Source organism: Oppia nitens, unplaced genomic scaffold (assembly GCF_028296485.1).
Source record: "Oppia nitens isolate AA-2021 unplaced genomic scaffold, nextdenovo-longstitch-racon4-pilon3 scaffold2_pilon_pilon_pilon, whole genome shotgun sequence".
Lineage (NCBI taxonomy): Eukaryota > Metazoa > Arthropoda > Arachnida > Sarcoptiformes > Oppiidae > Oppia > Oppia nitens.
The window spans coordinates 6,825,095-6,848,569 of NW_026533210.1; the positions used below are offsets into that span (position 1 = coordinate 6,825,095).

The 23,475-nt window shown below is 25.3% G+C and overlaps 9 protein-coding genes across 9 annotated transcripts; 2 read left to right on the forward strand and 7 right to left on the reverse strand.

Moving 5' to 3' along the window:
- Nucleotides 1-912: 912 nt before the first annotated feature.
- On the forward strand, nt 913-4,053 carry LOC128955948 (NDP-glycosyltransferase YjiC-like). Its single transcript, XM_054301628.1, has 3 exons — nt 913-1,527; nt 2,975-3,759; nt 4,021-4,053. Exons 1-3 carry the CDS (start codon nt 1,023-1,025, stop codon nt 4,051-4,053), a joined length of 1,323 nt encoding a protein of 440 aa, XP_054157603.1. The 5' UTR covers nt 913-1,022.
- Nucleotides 4,054-4,569: 516 nt separating this feature from the next.
- Nucleotides 4,570-5,561, reverse strand: LOC128955949 (beta-1,4-mannosyltransferase egh-like). The gene is made up of 2 exons (XM_054301629.1): nt 4,663-5,561; nt 4,570-4,582 (listed from the first exon to the last, which is right to left on the reverse strand). The coding sequence occupies exons 1-2, from the start codon at nt 5,559-5,561 to the stop codon at nt 4,570-4,572; spliced, it is 912 nt and encodes a 303-aa protein (XP_054157604.1).
- Nucleotides 5,562-6,671: 1,110 nt separating this feature from the next.
- Nucleotides 6,672-8,369, forward strand: LOC128955951 (NDP-glycosyltransferase YjiC-like). The gene is made up of 2 exons (XM_054301630.1): nt 6,672-7,176; nt 7,549-8,369. The coding sequence occupies exons 1-2, from the start codon at nt 6,672-6,674 to the stop codon at nt 8,367-8,369; spliced, it is 1,326 nt and encodes a 441-aa protein (XP_054157605.1).
- Nucleotides 8,370-8,593: 224 nt separating this feature from the next.
- Nucleotides 8,594-9,635, reverse strand: LOC128955952 (glucoside xylosyltransferase 1-like). Its single transcript, XM_054301631.1, has 3 exons — nt 9,608-9,635; nt 8,921-9,502; nt 8,594-8,598 (listed from the first exon to the last, which is right to left on the reverse strand). Exons 1-3 carry the CDS (start codon nt 9,633-9,635, stop codon nt 8,594-8,596), a joined length of 615 nt encoding a protein of 204 aa, XP_054157606.1.
- A 1,174-nt stretch (nt 9,636-10,809) lies between these two features.
- LOC128955953 (glucoside xylosyltransferase 2-like) lies at nt 10,810-13,454 on the reverse strand. The gene is made up of 4 exons (XM_054301632.1): nt 13,212-13,454; nt 12,917-13,051; nt 12,319-12,840; nt 10,810-10,845 (listed from the first exon to the last, which is right to left on the reverse strand). Exons 1-4 carry the CDS (start codon nt 13,452-13,454, stop codon nt 10,810-10,812), a joined length of 936 nt encoding a protein of 311 aa, XP_054157607.1.
- Nucleotides 13,455-14,934: 1,480 nt separating this feature from the next.
- Nucleotides 14,935-16,110, reverse strand: LOC128955954 (9,11-endoperoxide prostaglandin H2 reductase-like). Its single transcript, XM_054301634.1, has 2 exons — nt 16,051-16,110; nt 14,935-15,752 (listed from the first exon to the last, which is right to left on the reverse strand). Exons 1-2 carry the CDS (start codon nt 16,106-16,108, stop codon nt 14,935-14,937), a joined length of 876 nt encoding a protein of 291 aa, XP_054157609.1. The 5' UTR covers nt 16,109-16,110.
- Nucleotides 16,111-17,265: 1,155 nt separating this feature from the next.
- Nucleotides 17,266-18,284, reverse strand: LOC128955332 (9,11-endoperoxide prostaglandin H2 reductase-like). Its single transcript, XM_054300996.1, has 2 exons — nt 18,159-18,284; nt 17,266-18,067 (listed from the first exon to the last, which is right to left on the reverse strand). The coding sequence occupies exons 1-2, from the start codon at nt 18,214-18,216 to the stop codon at nt 17,286-17,288; spliced, it is 840 nt and encodes a 279-aa protein (XP_054156971.1). The 5' UTR covers nt 18,217-18,284; the 3' UTR covers nt 17,266-17,285.
- Nucleotides 18,285-18,789: 505 nt separating this feature from the next.
- LOC128955955 (9,11-endoperoxide prostaglandin H2 reductase-like) lies at nt 18,790-19,712 on the reverse strand. Its single transcript, XM_054301635.1, has 2 exons — nt 19,655-19,712; nt 18,790-19,571 (listed from the first exon to the last, which is right to left on the reverse strand). The coding sequence occupies exons 1-2, from the start codon at nt 19,710-19,712 to the stop codon at nt 18,790-18,792; spliced, it is 840 nt and encodes a 279-aa protein (XP_054157610.1).
- A 1,180-nt stretch (nt 19,713-20,892) lies between these two features.
- Nucleotides 20,893-21,807, reverse strand: LOC128955956 (aldo-keto reductase AKR2E4-like). Its single transcript, XM_054301636.1, has 2 exons — nt 21,734-21,807; nt 20,893-21,671 (listed from the first exon to the last, which is right to left on the reverse strand). The coding sequence occupies exons 1-2, from the start codon at nt 21,789-21,791 to the stop codon at nt 20,893-20,895; spliced, it is 837 nt and encodes a 278-aa protein (XP_054157611.1). The 5' UTR covers nt 21,792-21,807.
- Between the last annotated feature and the right edge of the window lie 1,668 nt (nt 21,808-23,475).

Consider the following 23,475-nt stretch of genomic DNA (forward strand, 5'->3'; position numbering starts at 1 on the left):
TTGTATTAATGACAACCTGTGTATTAATATCCAATTACTGCACTTTAGATTTATTGATAGCTTTTTGAAGGCATTTTAAAGTATTATTTAATTTTATAATTAATTTAATATTATATTTAATGTACAAAACACAACAATATCTTTTATGCGAAATATATGCTTATATTTAATTATATGTTTTTAGACTACCTTTTAAAATATATTGTTATATCTTATAACATTTGCTACGATAATCAACTTTTAATCAATTGTTTATATATCTAATTATTTTTATTAATATTTCTAATCTCTAATCACTAAAAATATAAGTTATATGTGTAATAAATACAATAAAATTTATATAAAAAACTTATTAAAAAAGGTTTACATATTATTATAAAGTAAATCACTGTAATTATATTGTAAATGACTGTTTAGGTACTGATAATAGATTGAATTTCAATGAGTAAATCCATACTATTTATAGCTAAAAATAATACTAAATGGTCAGTGATTGACATTAAAAACAGGAAAAATAATATTCAATTAGTATAACTAATAATACTATTATTTAAGAAAAATTATAAAATATGATTATTGAGTATTAAATAAATTTATTATAAAATGAATGGAAAATTCCACTTTCATTGCATATTTGATCCCTTCCTCTACATTAGATTGGTTTACACCATAAGTTATAGTCAATAACAAACTATACAGACTATACAATCTAAATAATATAATCTAATATTAAATTTACTTAATTTCTATAAAATAATTTTTTTAGTAATAAAAAATGTTAGAAAAATCACAAATATGTTTATTTTAATTTTATTTAAAGTGTAATACTAACGTCAATTGCATTAATTAATTAATATAGGTAATATGAAAATAAAATTGTAATACTAAAGTTAAAAATAGAACTTTGTTGAGTAAGCTTTAGAAAAATAAATTAACATTTATCAAAAAACTATTAATTTTTATTTTAAAAAATTATAATTTCATTATTTTTTAACAAATAAAATAAGTAGTAGTTATCAGTTATGACTGAAAATAGTATATCAGTATTGTTTGTAACAAACGATTCGGTCGGTCACGTAAACTCGTGCATCGGTATCGGTCAACAATTATCGGGAGCCGGACATAAGGTTACGTTTATGATTTCACGTCAGTGGTCGGGAAAACTAGAGAAATATGGTTTTCAAGTAATATACTATGATATTAATGGCGACAAAATCAATGCCGATGAAGATCCGGCCAAACTATGGGCTCTAATACTACAAGAAGAGGGCTGTTTTGTAGACCAGCCGTCCATCGATAAGATGGTTAACATTAAAACAATACATATAAATAAATTTTGTCAGAATTCCCGTCAAATGGATCCCATTATTGAAGATACTATTGATATTGTAAGACCTGATCTGATAGTATTAGACCAGGTCATAGGCTATCCATCGGTTGAACAGTCGGGTGTGCCCTGGGTTTTGTCGTGCAGTAGTAATCCATTGTTGATAATTGATGACAAAAGGACACCACCATATGGATCAGGTATGCTATATATATAACATTATATGGGGTATCGTTATAATAAGGTATAACTAGATAGCAATGCGCTACATCAGTATAGATGATAAAATTATTATGTATATTATACAGGGTTAAGCAAGTTTTTTTTGGCCTAGGAGGGGTTACTGGGTGGGTGTCGACTTTCAAACTTTAATTTGAAATTATTATGATTATTTTTATCTCATACTATAATTGAAATAAAATTAATCATTCTAACCAACTATAGCTCCATTTTTAACTTAAAATTATATTAAAATAATAAAATTTATATTGACGAATTTAAATATTGAAACTAATTTTTATCAAATTAATCAACTCAATTAAGTTTTATATATTAAAAGTAAAAAATTAACAATAAATTTTTATTTTTAGTTTTTTTATTATCTAAAAACATGAATATTTACAGTATTGTTTATTAATATTATATCTATAATGTAAAAATAAGCATCTATTAATAACATAATAAAAAATTTAACATTTCATTTTTAAAAATTTAATTTACAAATTACAAATGTTATATATATAGATTATTTTTTTAACTAAAGTAACTTAATTTTAACTAAATTAACTAATTAGTAACTAAATTTTAACTATTTTATATAATAATTTTATGTAAATAAGTTAGAAAAACGTAAAAATAGTAAATTAAAAAATATTAATTAAAATTTTTTTTAAAATCTGACCCTAAGCGCCAAAATTTTAGGGGGGTTAATTTCTTATCGTTATTAAGCGACAATTTTTTTAATTTCCGAAAAACTTGAGATAAAATCTCCAAAATCTTGGTCACTGGAGGTAAGCTGGCCATACCCCTACCCCCTACTCTTAACCTTGATATTTTACTAATCACACAATATACAAAAATAACAAATAATTAAATTCTAGTGTATTATTGTTTGCCTCATTACCTAACCTGGTGTTCCCATCGCAAGCATAGCCTAATTATAATTGGAAATACATATTAATTTTTTTATAAAATGGTTCTTAGATTTTGCTTAAATATTGATACTGTAGTTGTAGTGATATTATAACAGTACGTATAGAAAACAATTTATAATTATGCATTAAATAAAGTTATAAAAAATTATATTATATGTGTATATGTATGATATTTTTTATTGCTTTCTAAACATATTATATAGAAAATAGATTGAATACATGTACCCCTAGCAGCCTATCCGTGCAAATAAAGATTATAAAATGTGTTTAACTAATAATGATATGCTGTATATTATATATTTTTAAAAATTATTATCTGATATTAAAAAAAACTAGTAAACTATTACTGCAATAAATATTTTTATAATATTAGTTTAGTATATAATTGATTTAATTATAACAACAAGTTTATTATATTTGTTATTTGTTATTATAACAAATTTAAATAAAAATATTTATTTGCATTTTTTATTATTAAAAAACTATATTGAAGGATATTCAATAAATGGCGACAAAAATCAGTGGCAATTGTATAGGAAAACTGTTAGCGACGCCACCCGTGAAATATGGCACGAGTTTAACAATTATTTTATGCGTAAAGGATGTAAACCGTTACCCGATTGTCAATACTTTCATTTGTCTCCTTATCTTAATATATATCACTATCCGATTGAATTAGATTACACTGATTGGAGACCATTGCCCGAAAATGTCTATAGATTTGATAGCTTTATGCGAAATGAAAAGAAAGACAAACGGTTTGAATTACCGGAGCAATTGCGAGACAAACCGGGAAAACTTATTTACTTTTCGTTAGGATCTATGGGTGCTGTTGTTGTCGAAAATATGAAACGTCTGGTCGCTATAATGGCTAAATCAAACAATCGGTTTATCGTATCGAAAGGTCCGCTTCATAATGAGTATGACTTACCCGATAACATGTGGGGTCAGCAAAGTATACCACAACTACAAGTACTGCCAATAGTCGATTTGGTCATTACTCACGGCGGCAACAATACAGTTACCGAAACCATGTATTTCGGTAAACCTATGATTGTATTACCACTGTTTGTCGATCAGTTCGATAACGCACAGTGTGTTGAGGACAATGGTTTCGGTATACGATTGGATCTCCACTCGTGTACTGAAAATGAGTTGTTATCTGCAATCGACAAACTATTATCTGATAAACAACTTCACGAAAAGTTGGCTAAAATTTCTAAACGTATTCAATCGGATAATAGTCAGAGAAAATTGCCAAAAATATTTGAAAATCTTGTTTTCAATAACAAAACAATTAAAGATTTAAATAATAATTAATTAATTAAGGTATTAATAAGGTATTATAAAAATTTTGTTTTTAATTATTTATTAATAATGTATTAAAAACTTTAATAAAAAATCAGTTATTAATCTAAAATATTGTAATGCATTGTTTTTTTTCTCTAAATACTGAATTACAGATTTTTTTATAAATAATTTTCATATTATCACAATTAAGTACTTAATCCTAAATTATTTTTAAAAAAATTTAATTAGCTCTATACTATGTCTATGTATCGTATAATTTAATTTTAATATAGATAATAGATATTGGATATTAGATATATCAATAATACTGTATATTAAATATATACAATGACGTATTAATGTTATTACTATTATTATATAAAAATAATACATTTAATTCAATTTTTATTTTAATACTTTTTAACTTTTATAATCGACTAAATTTTTAAAACAGGGTAAACTAACTTCAAAGTTATTTAAAAAAATCTAACAAAATATTAAAATAATTAATTTTTAAGTTTTTTAAAAACAATTTTTAACTTATAAAATAGTCATCGCATATTAAAAATTATACACTAAATATAATATTGATTGTATCATAATTACTGTTTTTTAACAACAAAAAATTGATGTTTTGGTGCTATCAATGCCCAAAAAACGGCAATTGTATACGAAAGCACATTGTAGGGGACAGTTAGTACCGATCCAATCAAACACAATATATAAGTTTTTGGCGATAATCGTTGACTATTGAACGATCGAAAAGCGCCAAACAATTGATTATAATATAATAATGATTCACCGAATCGGCCTATTAGACCATAAAACCACAAATAGCTATTGGGCTGGACTGCCGGCACCCGATAAACAAAAGCGATAGCTTGAACTAACATCATAAAATGCAAAATAGATTGCATAATCATAGCCAGTCTATATTTCAGGGGAATAGTAGTCATCCGAGCCGTCAACAGTGTTCCCTGAATCCAACGGCGACGTTGTCTCAGTTGATCCCATACAGTGAACGGCGACTGTTCATACATATCGCCGTCAATCGAGTCGAATGTATAGCCCATGGCGTAGGCATGCAATGCAAAACTCGAGTCCTCGCTGACCGAACTGTCCACTCCGTGATCAAATGTGACCACTTGTTCGGCACCAAACTTGACCACCATATAGGATCCGTTCCAGCCGTACAAAGGTATGTGAAACGTTTTCATCAGCGATCGACGCAATCCCATATCGTATGCCACACGACCACAATCGGCCAAAGTTGTCCACCAATTGACTATACTGTTGTTGACATATGTAATGGTTCCCTGGCCAAATTGATGTCTACCGTCGACTATAAAATTACAAATACCGTATACTGACTCCTTAGTCATTACAGTTTCCTCATCCAAGTGTATGATCCAGTCTTGAGCATCCAATTTGTTGATACCGTTTTCCAAACAGTATTGAAGTGATCTACCCTTAAATAAAACACCGCTTTTGGTCTGATAATTGTCTGGTATAACCAATTGGCGTAATCTTGTATTACTTTTACCAAAATCTATATATCTATGGGTTACTACTTCGATGATAAAATTGCTCAGACCTGCCGTCAAACATGTCTTCAAATTTCGGTCGACATTACTGCGGACCAGTTCGGGATAGTCGCCACACGTGACAACACGTATGCATATAAATGGCAGATCCTGTGGCCGTCGCTTGGATTTTATTGTAGCTTTTGATGATTTGAATGCATTATAAATGATTAGTCCGAAAAAATTGAGTAAATTTTGTGTTAACATTAGTAGACTAATAAACAAACAAATAAAATATATAGCTATTGCCGGCCACTGGCCATAAATATTGGACAAATTGTCAGATAAATTATTATTATTATTAACTTTTGTATTATTCATATAATGGAAAAATAATTCGTGGCCTAATACTGTCGACACCATTAAAACACAATGAAAGATATGTTTAATATTTGATGATAATATTTTCATTTAAATTTTTTTATAACTTTAATTTTTAAAAAAATATATTATTTTTTCTTTTATATTATGATGTGGTCTTTAGGATAAACTCCGATTAGATGTCTCAGAGATGACCTTTATAATCGTTGATGTTTATCACTAGTGGCCAGTACTCAACAACAAAAAATATACTGTTATCCCAAATTAAAATTATATTATTATTAGTTTGTAGTTAAAACTTTATTTTATTATTAATCCAAATATAAAGTATATAATATAATAGTAAACATAAAAGTAATGTAAATATATTAGCAATCAATTAACAGTTGAATGAATACCTTAAGCCTGAATAGCTTTAAAAATGTGTATTAAAATTATTAAATAATTTTTTTTTGTATAAAGATAACTATAGTTAAGACATAAATATATATATATATTAGCTATTACCTTATATGGCCTATAAATAATAATAATTATCATTAGTAATTATTTATGTAAATTATAAGTTAAAGCAAGCTTCAAGGATAACTTATGAGTACTATTATAAAACTACTATTTTGAATAAAAATACAAACTATAAGATACTGTATATACCATTACATAGTTATATAGCAATATAATATTGATTTTATAAAAATGTGAAACTCAGTAATAATTAATCTTTAATTAAATTAAATCTTAAAAAGTAAGTCTAACTTCTATAACATAAAGTAATTGATTAATACAAATAATAATAGAATAATATTACATTAAATATAATTTGTATTATAGTTATAAATTAAAATTAGAAATTTATATATTTATAAAAAACTATTAATTTTATTTTAAGTGATTTATTATTTTATAATTTCAATATTTTACAATCATTGATATTGATATTATTATTTTTATTATACCTATAAATTAAAGTAGACATATGAATAGTATTCATCAGTTATGACTGTAAACAGTATATCAGTATTGTTTATAACAAACGATTCGGTCGGTCACGTAAACTCTTGCATCGGTATCGGTCAACAATTGTCGGGAGCCGGACATAAGGTTACATTTATGATTTCACGTCAGTGGTCGGGAAAACTAGAGAAATATGGTTTTCAAGTAATATACTATGATATTAATGGCGACAAAATCAATGCCGATGAAGATCCGGCCAAACTATGGGCTCTAATACTACAAGAAGAGGGCTGTTTTGTAGACCAGCCGTCCATCGATAAGATGGTTAACATTAAAACAATACATATAAATAAATTTTGTCAGAATTCCCGTCAAATGGATCCCATTATTGAAGATACTATTGATATTGTTAGACCTGATCTGATAGTGTTAGACCAGGTCATAGGCTATCCATCGGTTGAACAGTCGGGTGTGCCCTGGGTTTTGTCGTGTAGTAGTAATCCATTGTTGCTAATTGATGACAAAAGGACACCACCATATGGATCAGGTATGTCATTACATAATTTCTATTTATTATAAATAGTTATTAAAACTAAATAAATAATAATTTAAATAAAAAGTGTTTAATAAAAAAAATATTGAATGAATATAATAATAATATAAACTATAATACTATTATTGTTAAAAAATAATATCTGTTATTTATTAATAATTTAAAATGCAAGTCAAGTCTTTCAAAAATTAAATAAAACTTATTTCAAATGATACATTCAATATTTTTATAATATTAATTTAATATATAATTAATTTAAATATAACTATGAGATTATTATATATTCATTATATATTTATTATTTTTGTTTTTTAATTTTTAAAAACAAGATTTTTTATATTATTATTATTTTATACTGTATTGAAGGATATTCAATATACGGAAATAAAAATCAGTGGCAATTGTATCGGCAAACTGTTAACAACGCCACCCGTCAAATATGGCACGATTTTAACAATTATTTTATCTCTAAGGGATGTCAACCGTTACCCGATTGTCAATACTTTCATTTGTCTCCTTATCTTAATATATATCACTATCCGATTGAATTAGATTACACTGATATCAGACCATTGCCCGAAAATGTCTATAGATTTGATAGCTTTATGCGAAATGAAAAGAAAGACAAACGGTTTGAATTACCGGAGCAATTGCGAGACAAACCGGGAAAACTTATTTACTTTTCGTTAGGATCTATGGGTGCTGTTGTTGTCGAAAATATGAAACGTTTGGTCACTATAATGGCTAAATCAAACAATCGGTTTATTGTATCGAAAGGTCCGCTTCATAATGAGTATGACTTACCCGATAACATGTGGGGTCAGCAAAGTATACCTCAACTACAAGTACTACCAATAGTCGATTTGGTCATTACTCACGGCGGCAACAATACAGTTACCGAAACCATGTATTTCGGTAAACCTATGATTGTATTACCACTGTTTGTCGATCAGTTCGATAACGCACAGTGTGTTGAGGACAATGGTTTCGGTATACGATTGGATCTCTACTCGTGTACTGAAAATGAGTTGTTATCTGCAATCGACAAACTATTATCTGATAAACAACTTCACGAAAAGTTGGCTAAAATTTCTAAACGTATTCAATCGGATAATAGTCAGAGAAAATTGCCAAAAATATTTGAAAATCTTGTTTTCAATATCAAACCAATTAATAATTCCAATTAATAACTAATCAATTAATTATTTTATAATTTATTCTAAAGGTTTAGTTTTTTTTATTAGGTTAAAATTATTAAATGTTTTGAAATTTAATAAAAATAATTTTTATATAAATAAAATATTGTGATACTTTGTTTTTTCTAAACATTTACAAATTTTAACAAATTATTAGTAAATATGTTTCCTATACTAATGAATTTAGAAAAGGGTAGGGAATCATAATTTTCTTACTAATCTTAAAGAAAATATAATAATTGTTAATAATAAGTAATAAATTTATTATGTTTTTCATAATTTATTTAAATTAAATTATTAAATAAAAATAATTAAAACTGTTAAATATTTTATTACAATTAATCAAAATATAACAAAAAAATATTTTTGTAAAAAATATTCAAAAATAAAACATGAACTATTTATTAAAAAAAATTAATAATATTTATAATAATTATATCAAATGAAATAATAATATTATTATTGAAGTGATCGGTAAATATATTTAAAAAACATTTCGTATAAATTCCCGCATTTGGTTTCAATTGTTTTCATTAGATTACTTTCCATTGGTTTTATTAAATTCTGTAATATATTAGTATTTAACTTATATTCCAAAAATGTCTGATATATTGCCCGAAATGCCGCCGCATTTGGTGCCTCTGTATTGGTCTTTACAAATGTATGGCGGCTTCCATGCAATAGAGCCACACCATATCGGTCGGCATCGGTGCACAACTGGCCGGCATTGCAGTGATCGGTCAAGTAGTTCCATATACAGCTTATATTCATATAACGGTTCGGGTATTTTGCCAAATATATAGTCATAAAGTCGTTGACAATCCAATGAATTCGTTTCTTGTATTGTTTGAAAATGGGATCCATTTCGCTAAAGAAGTTAGTGGTTCTCATTCGAGTCAAATTCATTAAAATGATTCCCGTATTGTGTGAATCAATGGTAGCTTTAGGTAACCGTAGATTATCGTTGCGTTCAATCATCCGATACCACGATGTGTTTGGATTCATATTATTGACTGACATTCCAATCATCTGTTCTCCACTCATATACTCAAAGTGTTTCCACAATTGTTCCACTGGTGACATAAATATGACATCACTGTCCACATGTATCAGAGAGTCAATGTCTGGCAATAATAACTGAAACAGTATTTATTTTATGTAAATTAATATATTGCTAATGAATTTGTAAATTACTATTTAATTAATAATAGTTACAAAACATATCAAACCGGATAAAAAAGTCGTTGTGTCGCACATTTGCGGTAAAAATTTCGATAATATTTTTCATCAAAAACATTGGGAAATTCAGCAGTTTTTATCTCAAAACTAATTTGATTCAATTTATTTTCAGGCAATTTTAATAACTACAATATTAAACATAATTATTATAATAATAAAGTATAAGTATATTAGTATTATTAAAAACCTCATCAAAGATTAGCTGGTGATGGATATCAGTGTAAATAATTAAATGTATGTTTTGTTTTGTAAATATTAACATTGATTTAATCATAACAAAAGTTTGCGATACAATATTAAATTTAGTGCCACAACATGTTATGGCTATTATTATTGGATTAGATTTTTGGACACTATATTTGTAATAGTGATCCACGTCATCAATTTGCCAAATTATCTTGCTAATATTATGTATCCCGTTTGGATTTTTCAAAATTAATAATAGTATTAACCCAATAGCTGTTGTAAATATTAATAATATCAATAATTTTATAAATATTTTATTTAACATTTTATATTTATTTTTTTTAAATAAAGTTATTATTAATACTATATTAATATATAAAACACTAAATAGTATATTATTCACATTATATACACATTATATACACATTATATTTAGTATATTATTTTTTTTAAATTACAAAAGTACCATGAAATAATTAGATTTACATTTAACAAATTATTATTATTATTATTATTATCAATATATACAGTAAATGCATAATAACAGTAAGAAATCATGACATGAATTTTTTCTATAATAATATTATTTTATATGATATTTGTAATTAAAAAAAACATTAATACTAAATATACTCTATAACAGTACAAAACTATTTGATAATTTTTTGTTTGTTTTTATTTTAATGTTGAATTTGTTATATATATATAATGTAGTTTCAAATTAGAGGTCGGAATCGAAGCATATTTCAGGAACCAAACCATAGTTACGTCATATGGTTTTAAAAAATATCTCAATTTTATTTTCATATAAAATATCGATAAATTTGAATAAGTAATAATTGATGAAATGTATTAATAATATCGAGTTTAAACAATAATAATTTGTGTAATAATCATAATTATAATATAAAATAATTAAATAATAGATTTTTTAAAAATAATTTTTAAATAGAAACCGCTGAAACTGTCACTAAAACCGAACCGTAATGAAATCCGAAACCGAAATTTAGTAACCGAACTGAAACCGTTTAGGTTCTGATCTCTATTTCAAATATCGTTTAAAATTAGTAAAAATCATAATTTACTTAATATTTTATAATAATTAAATATATATGTAAAATATAAATGCTTTATACGTAAATAAATGTTAAATTTAGAAATATTTTAACCAAACAAAGCATTAATTGAATTATTGTATTATAAATAATCTAAAATTGGATACTTTTAACATATTTATCACAAATAGCACTTTCACTATATTTATTACCTTTCAAATACCTGCCAACATATTTATAGGTTAACCCATTGATTAAACCAATATATAAGTCATAGTACTGACCATTCATGTTATGCCTTGATATGCCTGTGCTTAAGACTGCAACTATTGTATCAAAAATATGTAATAAGTTTTTAATTACTTAGTGCGCCTAAAAAGTTAATACAATAAAACTTTTGGCAAATGGTTGACATATAATATTTCCCAAAAATTCCCATTTAAATGGGAGTTAATTTAAAAAATAGGAAAATATTTCCAATATATTCTTTAAAAATTCTTGGAAAATAAATTTTAATTTAACTATTTTTACTTAATTTATTAATTTAAATATGTTGTAAAAACATAATAAAAGTTAACAATTATTAATTAAATTTATAAATTGTATATTTTTTTGAAAAATTTTAGGGAAAGTGTCAATTTCCACTTTATTTTTAAGTAATAATTTTTGTTCTAAATGTTATTAATAATAGTATTAACCCAATAATTGTTGTAAATATTAATAATATCAATAATTTTATAAATATTTTATATAACATATTATATTTATTTTTTTGAATAAAGTTATTATTTACATTATATCAATATATAAAACACTAAATAGGATATATTTAAAATATTAAGTTTTTAAAATAATTAATATAGTACCAAAATTAATTAGATTGATAAATATTTACAATTAACAAAATATTATTATCAATATATACAATAAGTGCATAATAAAGGTAAGAAATCATAACATGAATTTTTTCTCTAATAATAATATTATTATTTTATATGATATTAGTAATTAAAAAAAATAATACAAAATATACTCTATAACAGTACAGTACTATTTGATAATTTTTTTTTAAATTTTATAGTTGAATTTGTTATATATAATGTAGTTTCAAATTAGATGTCGGAGTCAAAGCATATTTCAGGAATCAAACTTTAAATACGTTTTATAGATTTATTTATTTAGATATAGATTTTTTTTATAATAATAATTTTTATATTAAAAAAATAACAAAAGTAATAACTATTACAATTATAAACCTAAGAAATTAAAGTTAATTCTATATATAGAGCAAAATATTATGATATAATTTGAATCGATCGATGAATATATTTAAAAAACATTTCGTATAAATTCCCGCATTTGGTTTCATTTGTTTTCATTAGATTACTTTCCATTGGTTTTAATAAATTCTGTGATATATCTGTATTTATTTTGTATTTTAAAAATGACTGATATATTGCCCGAAATGCTGCCGCATGTGGTGCCCATAAACTAGGCTTAACAAATGTACTGCGGCTCCCGTGCAATACGGCCACACCGTATTGATCGGCATCGGTGCACAACTGGCCGGCATCGCAGTGATCGGTCAAGTAGTTCCATATACAGCTTAGATTCATATAACGGTTCGGGTATTTTGCCAAATATATAGTCATAAAGTCGTTGACAATCCAATGAATTCGGTTCTTGTATTGTTTGAAAATGGGATCCATTTCACCAAAAAAGTTAGTATTTCTCATTTGAGTCAAATTCATTAATATAATTCCCGTATTAAATGAATAGACGGTTGGATTGGGTATCCGTAGGCTATCGTTGTGTGCAATCTTCAGATACCACGATGTGTTTGGATTCATATTGTCGACGGCCATCGCAAACATCTGTTCTCCAGTCATATACTCAAAGTGTTTCCACAATTGTTCCACTGGTGACATAAATATGACATCACTGTCCACATGGATAACGGAGTCAATGTTTGGCAATAATACCTGTTTTTAATAATGTCAACAAATTAATTACTAATTGCTATTTAATTTTTGAATAATATCAGTATAATTATCAAACCGGATAAAATAGGCGTTGTGTCGCACATTTTAAGTAAAAATTTCGATAATAATGTTGATCGGAAACATTTGGAAATTTCGCAGTTTTTATTTCAAAGCTTATTTGATCAAGTTTATTTTGAGGTAATGCTAATAACTACATAATAATAAAGCTAATAATAATTAAATATAATATTAAGTTACTAAAATTTTTTATTTTACTTTATTTATAATACTGTACTTAACAAATGTTTAAAATATAATTAACTGTTATTTTTAAACTTAACTAATTATGTTAATAATTATTAAAATAAAACCTCATTTAATAGTTGCCGGTGATTAACATCAGTGTAAATAATTAAATGTATATTTTGTTTTGAAAATATTAACATCGATTTAATCATAACAATAGTTTGCGATACAATAGACTGTTTTCCACAACACGTTACGGCTATTACTATTGAATTATATTGTTGGTCACTATGTTTGTAATAGTAATCCAGGTCATCTAATTGCCAAAATAAGTTTCTAAAGTTTTTAATACCATTTGGTCTTTTCATAATTACTATTAACAAAATTGTTGCAAAAATTAGTGATATAAACAATTTTACACATATCCTATTTGGCATTATATATATTTTTAGAGCTGTATTTAATTAAATTAACAAAAACAATTATTAAAACAATTTAGTCATCAAAAGTCATATAAAGTTTTACTATTTGACTATTATTTTATTATTAGTACTGATTATATTGATTAACATTAGAAATAATTTTTATTAAACTTTATTTATTTTATGATTTTTCATCCATAGATTTATAAAAACAAATTTAAAAGATATTTAACAATATTTATAAAATTTTGCATTGTAATTGACAATTAGATATATGTATTTTTATTTTAATATATATTTTTATTAATAATGAAAATGATATAAAGTAATAAAATTGTAAATATGTGTTAAGGTGACACAAATAAATTTTTTCGTTATGTATCACAATATGTAGTTTATTTTTATTACAATAAAATAATCATTTTGATAAATATCAACACTTTCCCAATATTTTATTATTATTATTATTATCTTTTCTTAAATTCACAATTAAATTTAATATGTAATACTAATAATAATACTTAGTGTTTAGTGTACATAATTAAAAAAATTTGAAAAATATATACAAACAAATACTTTATAAATTATAGCAATACTGTTTGCTAAAATATTTTTTTTGTTTTATTGTTGAATTGCTCACAAATTGTAGTCTAAATTAGAGAAAATCATAATCTAATGAATGATTTATAATAATGAATAAAATATTAGATTTACATTATATGACTGACACACACATACATATCACATACAGTACTTATTTTTATATACATTATATAAATTAATTTCATAATATTTTTATGATCATTACTGTAGTTATTTTTATATGTGTGTTTCTATATATACAGTATATTTATGGTTACTCTGTATACAAAACAAATTAACGTAATGAAAGCATAACTATTTTAACAAAATTACTATTATTTAATAATAATATGTAGATTTTGTTTTAATGGCTTTGAATACAAATGTTACGATAATTGTTTGAATTTATTATTTTTCATTTTGAATATGTGCTTAAAAATTTATTTTTGTACTTTTATTGATATAATATGTGTATTAATTTCTATTTTTCAAATAATAAACTACAAATATAATAAAGTCATTAAATAATTTGCATATTTATAATTTTAGCAAAATTTTTATACAAAACAAATCATAATTTAATTTATTATTTAATTAAAAATTATTATTTTTAAAAATTATCATAAATTATAAATACATATGAGCAAAATCTAAATATAATTTAATTGTATAATATTTATTAGAGTATTATTTTATTTATAAATAAATTAATTATTTTTCAGTAATTTTATTTATAATTAAGTAGTGACTGAACTGAATACTACTGTATTATGAAATTCAAGAAAAGCTATTAATATATTGTCATTAAATTAAATAATTTGAGGAAAAACACAACAAACAGAGATTATCCCCAAAAATCTCTGATATTTTGTTGTTTAATTGAATTGATTTGTCTCATCTGATTGTCAGTCAATTCAAAGTCAAAGACATCAAAGTTTTCAATAATCCTATTCTTCTTTGTACTCTTCGGTATGACAACCAGTTGGCGCTGTATTTGCCACCGGATGGCCACCTGAGCCGTAGTCTTGTTGATTGCTTTACCTATTTTCACGAGTGTCGGATCACGAAGTATGGCTCCCGTTCCCAGCGGTGAATAGCCGGTGACAGTAATATTGTTTTTGTTGCACCAGTCGATTGTCTTGTTCTGGTTGAAGCCCGGATGGACTCGGATCTGATTCATACTGGGCATGACTTTTGCCGTTTTCTGGAGTTCGGCAATTTCAGCCGGTTTAAAGTTGGACACTCCTAACGATCGCACCCATCCCTTATCGTAGGCATCTTCCAAACCCTTATAGACTTCAGCTGTTGCTCTGGCAAAGCCTAGTGGCCAGTGAACCAACACTAAGTCGACGTACGAAGTGTTCAACTCTTTCAGCGAGTTTTTGATGATATCCAATGATTTTCTGCGATTCATATTCCTCGGCCATACTTTCGTAGTAATGAAGATGTCTTCGCGTTTGACAATACCCTTATCGATGGCCTGTTGTATACCTTTGCCCACATCTTTCTCGTTGTGATAGAACCAGGCGGTGTCGATATGCCGATAGCCGGCTTCCAATGCATTCATCACTGCATTGACCACTTCGGGTCCTTCCGTTTGCCACGTGCCCAACCCTATGGCCGGTACGTCCTTATCGGTATTCAGTCGGATTAGTGGCACATCTGATAATAAAATCAAGCAATATATCAAACAATATATCAAAAATATAATAAATATATAAATAATTATGTCATATAATAAAAATTATCTCATATGAATGTCCTTCAAAAAAATAATTCATTAGTTTAACAAATGTTTAAGTGTTTTATTGTTCAGTAAATTATTATCTATTAATTAATTATCTAAACTAATGTATTAGTCATTTGTTAAACAAAAAAAAAATAAGTTTTAGAAAAAAAATAATAAAAGTTGAATAAAATTTTACAATTTATAATTTAAATATTTATAATTTAATATTACCTTTGGCACAAGTAATAATGTAAAAACAATTTAATATTAATAATAAAATCAGCTTCATCATAAAAACAAATATATATTTTGTGATTATAATGCAGTATTAATTAAAAATATATATTGAAACAAATTGTTTAAAACAAATTACACGAATTAAAAATTTATAAAAAAAATTATTTACTTATAAAAGTCAATGAGAAAAATAGTTGTGTTTAAAAATTTTTAAAAAACTAGTTTTATAGTAAAGATTTTAATTTTTTCAAACACGTCTCTATCCGGTTATTATCAACAAATAATTATAAACTGCATAAACACTGCTCATAGAGGTTAAGGTAATATATTAGATATATTTATATATATTTTATGGACATTTTTTATTTGATGAAATATACTCACAAATATAATATTTATTTTATTTTATGATAGGATATAAAAATGGTTGTTCAATATTTTTTGAGTTGATTAAATACAGGTATTTAAAATAACTTAAAATGCAGTATAAATATACATTATTATATTATATACATTAATTAAATTACTAATACATTAAGTAAATTAAAAACATTAAAATGTAATGTAATGTTGGTATTAAAAAATATTCGCGTAATTAAAATATTGAAACAATGTAAAGTTGATATATTAAAATTTAACCTTGAAAATTTTAATTAGTTATGCTATTTTTAAATAGCAAGTAATTTATTTAAAGTAATTTAAGGAAAATTTTGTTTTTAAATGTGTTTTTCTACGATAAATCTGTCAAATTATTTTAGATAATTTTTATATTGATTATCTAAAACAAATAGTTTAATATTAAAAAATAAAATAATTACTTATTTTGCAATTTAAAGATATAGCATATAAATTATTTAATAATATATCACTTTAAATTTAAAACTTGACACTTGATTACATATAAATTATACTTTAAGTAAAAGTTATAATATTATTTTTATTATTTAAAAATTATATTAGCAACTATTTTAACATTGTATTTATAATTTTTCCTATTTTGAAGTTTGTTTATTATATTATTATTAACTCTAATTTATAAACAGTATTATGCTTAATTTATTTATTAAAATTTCAAATTTTGCAAACATATTTTTTTTAATTAAATTAATACAAAAACAATTAGAGTATTTTATAATATTTATTTAAAGATCAATAATCAAAATTGTTTTACATTTAGTTATTGAAATTAAATTGATTTTTTAAAGCATATTATTATATCAAACATATTATTAGGCTTTCATATTATTAATAGTTTTGATCTCATCTGCAGTTAGTTTAAAGTCAAACACTTCAAAGTCTTCCTTAATATACTTTTTGTTGACACTCTTTGGTATTGTTATCAGATTTCTTTCGATTTGCCATCTGATGGCCACCTGTGCCGATGACTTGTGATGTTTGGCACCGATTGATGTTAAGGTCGGGTCCTTAATCATAGATCCGGTACCCAGTGGTGAGTAACCGGTGACAGCGATACCTAATTTATTACAATAGGCAACAGTCTCGTCCTGATTGAGTGTCGGATGGATATTGATTTGATTAACTGCTGGCTTAACTTTGGCTGTCTTGAGCACGTGATCGATGTGGCTCTTCATAAAGTTGGAGATACCTATCGATCGGACCAGTTTCTGGTTGTAAGCATCTTCCAGACCTTGATAAGTGTTGGCGTAGTCATCGTGAGGAAAGTGTACTAAAACCAGATCCAGATAAGTAACGTTCAACTCTTTCAGCGAGTGTTTGATCATTTCCAACGCCTTCTGACGATTGCAACCGTCGGGCCATACCTTTGTGGTAATGAATAGGTCTTCCCGTTTGAGTACACCTTTTTGGATCTGTTGATGGATGCCTTCGCCAACTTCTTTTTCGTTGCCATAAATAAATGCCGTATCGATGTGTCGGTAACCGATTTCCAGTGCGTCCTTAACTGCTTGTCTAACGGAATCACCTTTTGCTTGCCAGGTGCCCAAACCTATTTGGGGCATCTCATAGCCGGTGTACAGCTTAATTGATGGCACTGTTAGCATATTTGATATAAAATTATAATTAAATAATAAGTAAATAAATAAATAAAATTATAATTTATATATCATATATATTTAGCAAACCTTTAGCTGAGATACAACAGACGGCCATAGCCAACGACAACAGTCCTAACACTCTCATTGTGTGTTTTTAAAAAAATTATTATTATATTTTTTGTTAATTGATTTGAAAGTCAATTCAATGTAACAAATTTTTAATAACTTTTACAATTGATATTTATAGTCGAGAAAAATATCAATTAATCTTTTATTTGTGAAACACTTTCATACGAAAAATAACAGGACTTTGCTTTTTTAGAGAAACATTTTATCAATCAATTAGATTATTAGTTCAATTGTTTTTATTAATTGTTTTTAATTAATTATATTTATGTTATCGTAATACAGTACTATACAGTTATATTTAGAAAATGATTTTTTGTTACTATCTGTAATTTATATTAAATAAAAATAATACATATATTTTTCAAAATATTTTTTTTAGCAAATTAATTGCTTCAATAATATTTATTTACTAATAATCAAGCGAAACAAAATAATTTGCAAGATAAAAAATATTTGTTTAATTTATTATTTTTATAGAAATTTATTATTGATTATTTTTTAGATTTTAGATCCAATAAATTTATTAGATTTATTTAATTATATTTTTAAAATTTCAAAAAACTACTATTATTACTATAGTTAATAAATATTAAGCTTTCATATTATGAATAGTTTTGATCTCATCTGCGGTTAGTTTAAAGTCAAACACTTCAAAGTCTTCTTTAATATATTTTTTGTTTACACTCTTTGGTATTGTTATTAAATTTCTGTCGATTTGCCATCTGATGGCCACCTGTGACGCTGTCTTGTTATGTTTGGCACCGATTGATGTTAGGATCGGGTTCTTAATCATAGATCCGGTACCCAGTGGTGAGTAACCGGTGACAGCGATACCTAATTTATTACAATAGGCAACAGTCTCGTCCTGATTGAGTGTCGGATGGATATTGATTTGATTGTTTGCCGGAACTACTTTTGCCGTCTTCAACAAGTTGTCGATATTGGTCTGATTAAAGTTGGATATACCTATCGATCGGACCAATTTCTGATTGAACGCATCTTCCAGTCCCTGATAGATACTATTGATGTCACCGACGGGCCAATGAATTAAAACTAAGTCCAGATACGTAACATTCAATAACTTGAGTGAGTTTTTAACCGAAGCCAATGCCTTCTCCCGATTGCTTCCTTCCGGCCAAACCTTTGTTGTGATGAACAAGTCTTCTCGTTTAAGAAGTCCTTTGTTAATCTGTTCCCAAATGCCGTCTCCGACCTCTTTTTCGTTGCCATAAATAAATGCCGTATCGATGTGTCGGTAACCAATCTCCAGTGCATCCTTTACTGCTTGTTTTACGGGATCACCTTTTGCTTGCCAGGTGCCCAAACCAAGCTGAGGCATCTGATAGCCAGTGTTCAACTTTATTGATGGCACTGTTAAATAATACAATATAATTAATGTAATAATTATATAAATAGTTAAGTAAATAAATAAATATATTTTTTTTTATACAAACCTGTAGCTGATGTACAATAGACTACTAAAACTAAAGACAAAAGTCCTAAAAAATTCATTATTATATTGTTTTGTTAAATAATAAAAATTTTATAATATAATATTACAAATTTTAATTTATCTATTAATATATATTAATATATCATTATATATACTGTATATATATATATTATTTTTTTATAAAGTATATATAGAATATTTTAAAACATATAAATCCTTGACAATTCAATATCTTAGACAACAAGTTTACCTAATTTTTAGTAATCTATTGATAATTAATTAATTATTCAACACATGTATACAATATTTGCACTTAAAACAAATAGATTGTTAAAATAATTTTTATTTTTAATAAAATTTATGTGATGTGACTCTTACTTGTTGACCAAACTTAATATAGATATATATATTTAGATTATAGAGTTTGTGGCAAATTTTATTTCTAAAAAATTCCTTATTTTTTGTTTCTTGTGAATTCCCAGTGAAACTATTTCCACGTTTTACTATCTATTAAACCCTAACTCTCACACATTTTATTATAATGTTTGAAAAACATGTTATAATAAATTATCTATTGATTCATATTATCATATAATATTGCTTAATTTATTAAATTCATATTTATTTTTTTGTAATATTTCAATTAAATTTTATGCAAAAATAATTAAAAATTTGTATATTTGTATTTTAATATTATAAAGTATAAATATTTTAATTTTATTGTAAAGATAGCCTAAACTCTAATTTATATTTAACTATTCAACACATGTATACAATATTTTTTACTATAAATATTTCTATAGTAATATGTACTTAAAACACATAGAGAGTAAAAGCAATTTTTATTTACTTTTTTATAATTATCTATAAATATATTTATAGATAATGATAATATATGAACTAATTAAAACAATTTATCAAATATAATATACTATATAAAAAATACCAGTATCATATAGTTTATTTGCTATCAATTATTTCATATAAAACCATATACACTATATAAAAGTAAAGTACTGTATAATATCATAATATAATAATAGTGCAAATATTTTAGGCACAAAACAGTTATCTTATAAACTGATTTGTATGACAATGTGTTTGTATAGAAAATTAAGTTATCATTTAATAACATACATTACAATTATGATATATTTGTAATTTTTACTATTTATTTAAAAATATTTATTTATTTTTTAATAAATATATATTACATTTATCTATAGATAATAATAATAATTAATGCAAATTATGAATAGTATTCATCTCATCGTTGGTCAACTGAAAGTCAAAGATTTCAAAATCTTCTTTAATATATTTAGGATTTGTAGCCTTCGGTATAGTAATCAAATGTCGTTGAATTTGCCAGCGAAGAGCTACCTGTGCGGCAGATTTTTGATGTTTTGTACCAATTGAGGCCAATGTATGGTCTTTGACTATTGAACCGGTACCCAGGGGTGAGAAACCTGTTACTACAATACCTAATTCATTGCAGTGGTTAACAGTGTCGTCTTGATTATTGCGCGGCTGTATACTGATCTGATTGACGGCCGGCTTGACTGTAGTCTCTCTTAACAGTTGGTCGATCTGACCTCTGCCACAGTTGCTGATACCTATGGATCGGGTGAGCTTCTGGTGGTAGGCATCTTCCATACCCCTGTAGACATTGATCCAATCGTTTTCGGGGAAATGTAGCAAAACTAAGTCGACGTACGATACGTTCAGTTGTTGTACTGAATGTCTGACCGATTCGAGTGCTTTCCTTCGGTCGGTTCCCTGCGGCCACACTTTTGTGGTGATGAATACGTCTTCGCGTTTGATAAGACCGGCATTGATCTGGTCGTGCAATCCCTGACCCACTTCATGCTCATTGCCGTAGTGTGAGGCCGTGTCTATGTGTCGATAGCCAATAGCGATGGCATCTTTGACCGCTTGTCGGGCTGTTTGACCAGTTGCCTGCCAAGTGCCCAACCCTATGACCGGCATATCATAACCGGTGTTCAATTTGATAGTCGGCGCTAAATTAAAAATTATATTAATAGTTAAATAATTCAAATATTATATTATTTTTAACACATACCTAAAGCCGATGTACTATAGGCTACTAATGCCAACACTAAAACAGACAGGTATTGCATATTTGGTTAATTTATTGTTATTAATATTAATTAATTATATATTTTTTTTATTTTCTTTCTATAAATACTAAAATATTTAATTTCTACAAAATTGCTATCATATAATAATAATAATCCAATTGATAATTATAAGTTTATCTTAATTCAATTGAAAAAAACAAGTTTTTATCCACAAAAATAATTAGTTATAATAATAAATTTGAAAATTAATATTATAAAATAGTTTATTTGTTGTCATAAATTAATTATAAAATAAATTAAGTAATTAAATTAGGTAAAATAAATATAAATATATTTATTAAAATATTTAAATAAAAACCAAATTAACATATTATAATTTACTATTTAAAAAATAATTCACACTCTTGGCTACTATAAGTGTACGAAATTGCAAAATTACTGTACTTAAGATAATACTGTATATCATTGATGATAATATGTAAAACATTTTTAATGAAAATAAATATATTTAATATCAAATGTCCTAAACATTAGTTCATAACAATTGTTTCATAGTATATATCACTAAATCAATTGATTAGTTTAAATATTATCAATAACTTTGTGCCTGTATTTTGTTAGATCCTATTATTTGACACAAACTAATAAAGTTCGGCATATATTGGATAAATAAATATCAGTTATTAAAAACTTTAATAGTTTTAATAGTGTTATTACTAATTAACTTTAAAAAAACAAAAAATTATCTTTAATATTAATATTATATCATAGATTAATAAAAGTTACAAATAACTAAATATTTACTTTACTTTTATGACTTCTAATATATTAAAATAGTCCTAATTTAATAATTCAGTAATTAATTAATTAATGACTTTTTAAATTTTTTAAATTTACATAAAATATTTTAATTACTAATATTTCAAAGCTCTAATAATTTATTAAACCGGTTGTTAATTTATAATTAACAGTCAGTGACAGATACTCAATTAATTTGAGTTAAAATTGTAACAAAAATTACTAAATTTCATAAAAATTTTATTTATAAAAAATTTAAATTATAAATAGTATTATAATATGTTGTATTGTATTGTTTAAAATGTTTTATTAAATACAAATTTATTTGTGGTTCAATTCATATTAAAACTTATCTTATTTTTCTATCATTATTAGGTAGTTATAATAATAGTTATAATTAATATATTTTATTTATTTATTTTATGGTAATATTTATGCATTGAGACTATCTTTTAGATTATATAAATCAATTACCAACACAATGATAGCCAAAATGGCAACAATTGTTTGGAAAAATATGATAACAATTTTTGAATAGTTTTCAATTATGGTGTATATATTATCTCCCAATTGTTGTCGATTCCAACAAATAGGTGTATCCAATATAGCGGTCAAAACTGCTATCGATTGAAACACACAAAACACGACAACACCGATAAAACCTTCGACCACATCAATGATACTGAAGATACCGATTACTACTACTAAAAGTTTTAAAAATCTGGTCATAAAAAATTTAAAAAAATAAATATATTTATTTTTCATTTATTTAAAATACATTACATACTCTATAATAATATCGGTTATGATATTAAATGTATCACTTTTTATGACTTTTATCTCATTTTCACTGTCAATATCTGTTTCTCTAAGATAACTGTTGTACCACTCGTTTATCACTTTAGTTGATCTCACGTATTGCGAG